This window comes from Carlito syrichta, unplaced genomic scaffold, assembly GCF_000164805.1.
Source record: "Carlito syrichta isolate Samal-C Ts95f unplaced genomic scaffold, Tarsius_syrichta-2.0.1 Scaffold256582, whole genome shotgun sequence".
Classification (NCBI taxonomy): Eukaryota; Metazoa; Chordata; class Mammalia; order Primates; family Tarsiidae; genus Carlito; species Carlito syrichta.
The window spans coordinates 432,019-439,273 of record NW_007200678.1 but is presented as its reverse complement, the minus strand read 5'-3'; the positions used below and the strand labels follow the sequence as shown (position 1 = coordinate 439,273).

The 7,255-nt window shown below is 56.2% G+C and overlaps 2 protein-coding genes across 5 annotated transcripts in view; both read right to left on the bottom strand.

The window, feature by feature from the left end:
* Nucleotides 1-443: 443 nt before the first annotated feature.
* The window catches only part of CHRND (cholinergic receptor nicotinic delta subunit), a 7,653-nt gene continuing 841 nt past the window's right edge, over nucleotides 444-7,255 (bottom strand). Inside the window, exons 3-12 of one of the 4 annotated variants that reach the window (XM_008052102.1) lie at nucleotides 7,043-7,087; nucleotides 6,423-6,532; nucleotides 6,089-6,244; nucleotides 5,777-5,886; nucleotides 4,663-4,863; nucleotides 3,348-3,459; nucleotides 3,155-3,269; nucleotides 2,129-2,333; nucleotides 1,921-2,039; nucleotides 444-876 (exon numbers count right to left, since the gene is read on the bottom strand). In XM_008052102.1, the coding sequence (XP_008050293.1) occupies nucleotides 694-876; nucleotides 1,921-2,039; nucleotides 2,129-2,333; nucleotides 3,155-3,269; nucleotides 3,348-3,459; nucleotides 4,663-4,863; nucleotides 5,777-5,886; nucleotides 6,089-6,244; nucleotides 6,423-6,532; nucleotides 7,043-7,087 (1,356 nt within the window). In that variant the 3' untranslated portion in view covers nucleotides 444-693. The remainder of the gene's footprint in view (nucleotides 877-1,920; nucleotides 2,040-2,128; nucleotides 2,334-3,154; nucleotides 3,270-3,347; nucleotides 3,460-4,662; nucleotides 4,864-5,776; nucleotides 5,887-6,088; nucleotides 6,245-6,422; nucleotides 6,533-7,042; nucleotides 7,088-7,255) is intronic. The other 3 variants (XM_021709572.1, XM_008052103.1, XM_021709573.1) reach the window with 3 other exon arrangements.
* Nucleotides 1,432-7,255, bottom strand: part of PRSS56 (protease, serine 56) — a 12,027-nt gene continuing 6,203 nt past the window's right edge. The window contains exon 11 of the mRNA XM_021709571.1: nucleotides 1,432-1,446. The gene's annotated coding sequence lies outside the window, so the exon portion shown is untranslated. The remainder of the gene's footprint in view (nucleotides 1,447-7,255) is intronic.

Here is a 7,255-nt window from a genome sequence, read left to right as displayed (position 1 = left end):
ATATATATCCCAAATACTGCAGGCAATTCTTCTTTTGGGGGGGAGTAGGGGCAGAGGGAGCTTTTGGGAGAGTGACGCCGAGTTCTGGTGCTCTAACATTGTGCATGTGACCTCAGGCTGACCCCGAACCTTTATGGATGCTGATGCTTACCCTTCCACCCAGTCTTCAGCCTCTCAGAGGAACCCAGACACAGAGTGAACAAGGCAGAAAAGGCTGAGAAAGGACACTCTGGACACCCCTGTAGAAAACCTCCTTCCCTGACGTACCTAGAGAGAGGGAAATGCTCCCAGCCTCAGCCCTGGGTGGGTGGAAGAAGGGGGACTGAAGGAACTGGGAAGTGAAGGCACACATTCCTGTGTGCTCTACCCCACCCTAGGGGATGGGAGGTTGAGAAGAGGCTCTAACACCACCCAGAGTTCGTCTCTGGATGGAGGCCAGCCTCAGTGATGTCCTCCCTGACCCCTGAGTCAGCCTCCTGCCTCCCCCCAAACTGTCCTGCTTTCCCCGCCTCCAGCCGATGTCCACTCTCAGACCATCTTGGGTGGCTTCTGTCTTTATTTGCACAGTGGTACTGCTCCCTCCCTTTCTTGAGCAGCCTGAGTGGTGCAAGTCCCAGGACCAGGACCTGGCTTCCCCAGGGAGCTGCTTCTCCCTCAGGTCCCACAATTACATGGCTTCCCCCGCAGACCACCCTAGATGAAGCGCTTATCCTGCACGTCATAGGAGTAGGGGTCCCCAGGAAAAGGCTGAGGTGGAGGCTGGTTGTAGACACCCTGCAGGAAGATCCAGGCCGTGCCCACCACCATGATGGGCGTCACCACAAATAGGCAGAGGCGGTCCACTGTGCGGGCCACCCGATTCCAGCTGTCCTTCTCCTGGGGGCAGGGGCAGAGACAGTGGGGTGAGGAGGGCCCCAGGCCACACAGCCCACCCCCAAGCTGGGCCCCAGTAACAGAGGCAGAGGCATGGCTCAGTGTGTCTGTGGGGGCCCCTTAGGCTTGCAGCAGTTGGGACATACCAGCATGTCTCCAGCAAGGGCCCAGCCCTTCTGGCCACAGGCAGGGATGGTGAATATGTGTTGAGGCAGAGAGTGGCCACAGCCTCCCTGCCCACGTTACTGCAGGGATCCAGGGGGCCAGAGAGGAGCTGGGGGCCAGGGGTCTCTCTTGGGGGCTGAGGAAAGTGGACAGGTCCCTCTCCTCTCTCACCCCTCCCAGCCACTCAGGGCTACTGCTAGCCTGTGTGTGAACTGGAAAAAGATGCCCCTTTCTCAAGAGAGAATTTTGTTTTTTGAGTTGAGGTCTCATTCTATCACCTAGGCTGGAGTGCAGTGGCACTATCATGGCTCCCTGCAGTCTCAACCTCCTGGGCTCAGGCGATCCTTCTTCAGCTCCTCAAGTAGCTGGGATTACAGGTGCACATCATGACACCTGGATAGTTTTTTTGTGTAGAGATGAGGTCTTGTTATGTTTCCCAGGCTATTTTGAACTCCTGGTCTCAAGTGATCCTCCCACCTTGGCCACCCAAAGTGCTGCGATTACAGGAGAGAATTTTAAAGAGTTGTATAATATTGAATAAGCATATATGGTTACCTTTTAAATGTCTGGCTCTGTCTGATGTATTGGACTTGGAGCTGAGTGGGGACAGAAAATGATTGGCCTCAGGGAGAAAGAAGGGAACTTAAGGGATTCCCAGAGTGTGGCCAGGATAGGCTGGAGCTGTGTGTTGTGTGTGTCCTGGCCCAGGGTCCTGCTATGAGGTTCTAGGCAGGAGTTCTCCCTCTCTTGGGGACCTGGAATCTGCACCCACTGTGAACTCCCTTATCTAAATTGGTATGTGTCTCTGAGGGGAACTGTACCCTTTAACTTAATCAGTGTGCTACTTGAACACCTGTACATGGCAACCCTAGAGCCATTCACCTCGTTGTAATTGTTCTGGTCCTTCATGTGGTTAACGATGAAGTTTGCCCCATCCACAGCTGGCTTCAGCTCACTGAGGAGTTCCTGCTGGGCCTGCTCAGAGCTCACAGGGGGCCGGCCTATGGGCACAGGGCCAGAGGGAGGTATGAGGGCTGCTCCCACCCACCTCCCACAGATGAGTCAAATCCCAAAACCACGCAGGACCCACGTGCAGTGGTGAGGCGCCGGGCCAGCCCATGCCGCTCTGACTGCTTCTCGAACATGAGATCACTGCGTGACTTGAGCGAGAAGTACTCCTCAGCCTTGGAGATGTAGCCCAGGGAGCTGCTCCTCCGCACCAGAACCCCAGGGCTGGGTCCGTCCTCTGCTGGGCGGGACATGTGCAGGAGTTCAGGTAGGGTCTCCAGGAAGAGCTGTGGCAGGGCCGAGGGGATGCAAGAAAGGCCGTCTTACAAACATGGGGTGACCTTGAAATATCCTAATGTCTGTAACTCCATTCCTAGCTGCCACAAAGCACTCCCCAGCCTGACCCTGTCAGTTATTCTCCCGATCCCCTACTGATGGACATGTAGGTTGCTTCCAACTCCCCCATTACTTATTGGATGGAGAACCCTATTCATTGGAAGTGAATATTAAGAACAAAAAAGCAAGATACATGCCCCAAATGCTGAGTTCTCCCCTCTCAAATGCTGAATGACAAAAGGAGTTGCTAACTACTTTCAGTCCCAGAGCAGCCAGCTGGCCCTGCAGTGCGAGCAGCACAGGCAGCCCCTTCCTGAGCACCCAGCCCTTAGTCCTCACCTACTCCCTCTTCACTGAGTTGTAACATGCAGTGGCATGACCATCTTGAGCACAGAGCTAGGTGAACTTTCACAGATCCACTCAACTGGGTCATCACCTCCCAGGATGAGATAGCAAACATTATCCCGGAAAGATTCCCTTGTGCCTCCCCCCTCAGTTCCTCCCCATGCCCAGATGGAGCCACCATCCTGACTTCTGTCACCAAAGATTGACTCGTCTACTCTTATGCTTTCTAAAAAGCAAACCCTGCACCATGTGCTCTTGTGTCTGGCTTCTTTCATGCACATAGTACAGGGGTTCTCCATGCTGGGGGTACAGTGCAGCTGGTGCTTTGCACTGCTGAGGGGCACCCGCCATGCGTTGCCCAGTACCCTCGCCTGCATGCAGATGGCCTTTGGACAATTTCCAGCTGTCAGCTATTGAGAGCGCTCACCTTCTTGACTCCCTTGGATAGCACGTGGGTGCTGGGTGTTCGGAAGTGGATGTTGAGCACGATGACACAGATCACCACGACCACGGCAACCAGCACCATGCCAAAGAGCAGGAACCTGTGGGCACACACTTAGCCTGGAGCCCACAGGGCTGGGCCAGCAAGCAGGGTGGGGCCAGGTGTGGGCATCACTCACTTGCCAAAGAGGGGGATGGCCTTGGACGTGGCAGGCAGCCGCTTGGAGATAAGCAGCAGGAAGACAGATTGGGCCAGAAGCACCGAGATGGCCACTGATGTCTTCTCTCCGCCTGGGGAAGAAGTTGTGATCTTGGGCCCCGGGCCCAAAGGGTCCCACAGCAGCCCTTGACACCACTGTTCACAATGCCCTGGTGCCCTGATGAAAATAAAATCATGGGCTATGGGACTAGGGTGACTGGGTGCAAATTCCAGCTCTGTCACTTATAGCTGGATGATCTCGGGCAAGTAGCGTAACCTCTCTGTGCCTGTTTTCTCAACTGTTAAATGTGGTGAGAGAATGTATGTTAAACACATGTCATTCTGCCTGGCACTGGGTAAGTGCTCAGTGAACACCCACTGTCCCCACTTGCCTACCCTTGCCACTTAACCCTCCTGAAGCACAGATCTGTGTGTGTCACTTCCTGCTCAGAAAACACCAGGGTATCCTCAGCATCAGGATAACGTGCCAATTCCCAGCCCTGCTTCACTCAGAGACCCCAGCCCAGCACTGCCCTGCTCACACCTGAGCCCCTGGGATGGTGGGAGAAGGAACCTCCCCTACTGTGGCCACACCCTCATCTGCACTGCTCTTCCTACCTGGTATAGGTGCCAGGTCCTGCCTGGGATAGCCCCACTCAGTCTGGCTTAAATCCACTCAAGCTCTGCCTCCTCCAGGAAGCCCTCCCCCAACCCCACTGCAGTTAGAACCTCTCCCCCAGAGTCCTGTGGTTTCTACCCTGCCTGCCAGGTTTAGAGGCTGGGTAGCCTTTGTCCCTGGGACTCACTGTGCCCTGTGCATAGTCAATAATCTGAGATAGTAAAATCATTGCCTCCTGGAACCGCAGGAGCATGGATGGATCTTCTGCCCCATGCCACAGTGTCCTAGAGACGTCGTTATCTACCACTGAGGGCTTCATGTGTACCAGACCCACCATCACACAGTGGGGACCACAACAGGCCTGGTTCCTTCCCTGACAGTCTAGCCATTCTTCCTAGGGTCCTCGGGAAGCCCATCATGAGAGGCAGAAGCCACATCCGGGAGGGACCCTGCCTTGTCCATTTGGGAATGTCGGACAGTCATATTGACCTCCTCATGGCTGGGCACCTGGCCCTCGGGCTTGGACCCCGGGCAAGGAGATCTGGGAGTGGTGCCCCCAAGGTGGCTCTCAGGAAGAAGTGAGGGGCGGGGCTATGGCAGCCTCAGGGGAAGAGGAAAGGCTGCGGGGGAGCGGGGGAGTGGTGCTGGGAGTCGGGGATGAGGCGCTGAGGCTCACTGTCGGCTGGCAGGTAGAACACCAAGTTGACCATGAAGGAGATGAGCACGCAGGGCACCAGGATGTTGATGACGTAGAAGAGGGGCTTGCGGCGGATGATGAGGTAGAAGGTCACGTCCTGGCGGCTGCGGCTGTCCAGGGGGGCACTAGGGTCCATGTTGACCCTGGCTGGCCGGTGCACTATCTCCCACTCCCCGTTCTCTGAGGGCGGCACATGGACACCTTGGGGTCAGACTGGGTCGGAAGGCTCAGGGGTCCTTGGGACAGGATGAGGGGCTGGGATGGGGCCCGGCCTGTCTCGGGGCCCTAAAGAAGGTGGGGAGGACAGAGGGGGCTCAGGCTCTGTTGGTGGGTGTCTTTCCCTGGGGGCTGGGATGAAGGTTTCCATCTGTGACCAGGAAGTTTTCCTCTGTAACTGATTTATTTTTCTCTCCTTGGAAAAAATAGAAGCTGAGGACATACAGGGTTCAAATCAGGAGTAGGTTTTGGCTCAAAAGATATTATGAGCCAAAAATGGATATTACGGATTAAAGAGACTGAATCAAAAGAAATGTTCTGTTATTGAGCTTGTCTTCCTGAGCAAAAGAGAAAAGAGAAGTTGACCTTAATTGAGCCACTTGTCTTGGGGATAGCAAGATGATGATAACTGTTCCCCCCATGTACCAGTCTGGAGACCACCGGGGCGGGGGTCCCTTCTGATGGACAGGGGTGAGCAGTGGGCCCCAAGAAACATCTGAGCCTGGGCACAGATAGGAGATAGGGGCACTGGGAGAGGCAACATACCTTCCATGGGGATGACTCAGCCCACATGCCAACTGGGTGGTTGGCACAGGAAAGACTAACCCACAACCCACCCCGGTCAGCCTCTGCATCCCCAGTCAGAAGAGTCTGAGTGGGGTGCAAGGTGGGGCCCTGGCACCCTGCCTCTCTCTGCCTCTGGGATGTCTTTGCATGTGTTCCTCTGTGGGTGGGGATGTCTGTGAGCCCCTGTGTGTTAGGGTCCTAGGTATCTGGGAGTGTGCATCCCTGGGGTGATGGTGTCAGTGTGGCTGTTTGTGTGTGTCTGGGATGTGTGCCTGAGGGGCCCGTCTACCCCTCAGCAGCCTCTGAGCACCTGTGAAGCCCTCCGGGTCAATGATGATCCACTCCACAGGGTAGGTACGGTTGTCTTCAGTGTCCTTCTTCAGGCTCAGGGTGACCTCCTTGGCCGTGTACTTGAGGGAACTGGGGAGGGCAGAGGCAGAAGGGGGCCCTCAGCCTCCAGCTGGGGCCACAGCTGGGGGAAGGGCTAGTAAGAGAGGGGCATTGTGGGGAGGGGAACTCCAATCAGGACAGGGCAGGGGCCTCCGCCTGAGGGCGCTTCATTCACCTTCAACCCCTGGCAGGGTGCTGTGGGGTGAGGGGTGGCTGGAGAAGTAGGGGGCACCTGAACTTGAGGGAGCAGTTCTGCCAGTCGAAGGGGAAATAGGTGACGGAGATGGGGCAGGAAGAGCGGAAGATGGCAGGCGGCAGCCAGTACATTCCTCCTGAGGCGTAGACGAGCACGTTGCAGGCATAGGATATCTGGAAGGAGCCGTCATTGCTGGGGACAGGGACAAGGACCAGAGTGAGCACCTGCCAGCTCAGAGCTGGCAGGAATGAAGGAGGCAGAGAAGGAAGGGCACGCAGGAGCAGGGGCTTGGGGCTGGAGGGGGAGACTGAGGGCACGAAGAAAGGGAGGTAGAGTGATGGAGGGGAGGTCAAAGAGGCTGCTGCTCAACTTGTTCTCCAGCACAATCTCTGGGAGCCACACCATGTCAGGGGGCAGGCGCAGGATACTGATGTTCCCAAAATCTTCAGCATTCCACTTCAGTCGGCTATCTGTCCAGCCCTGGAAGCCCAAAAGAAAGGCATGTCTGCAGTGAGCTCTGTGGCTGTCCAGGCTCCCCACTCCCTTGACGTCCCTGGGGAAGACTGGACAGGGTCTGGGAGCTGTGATAAAAGAGGATTGGGGGAGGCAAGTACAGAGTGGGGATTCAGATCTGTCGTGGACAGCTGTGTAGGATGCTCACTGCACAACTAAGAGACCATTATTTCCATGGTGGGCATAGGTATTGTTATGAACTTCTGACAGCTGACAAAAGAGTGTCATCTAATAAAAATCAGGACACAGTGACAATTTTTCCACAGATGGATCCTAATCCACGTGACAGTGCCATCAGGGCTTTTGAGGGCCCTAGATGGAGAGAAGGGCAGTTGGGCCTGGGGCTTCCCTGTAGGGAGGAACCAACCCCTCTTGGAGGGCAGTGTCCAAGGCAGAGCCAGATCCCCGAGCAGAAGTCAGCACTGGGAAGCCTGGGCCCTGACCCCAGCCTGGCTCAGAGTGGGGCATTCTCCTTACATGCTCTATCCACACGTTGGTAGTCAGGGTCTCCTCGACTTCTTTCTGCAATCAGACAGAGGTCTGTCCTTCAGGGCCTGTATCACCCACACACATTCACCAGGCGCTTCCTCCTGGCTGACACCCAGGGGAAAACCATGCCAACTGGGCCGATCGGCCTCCTGCCCCGAGTCCTCAGTCAGGAGCGGTCGGGGGGGGGGGGGGGGGGGGGGG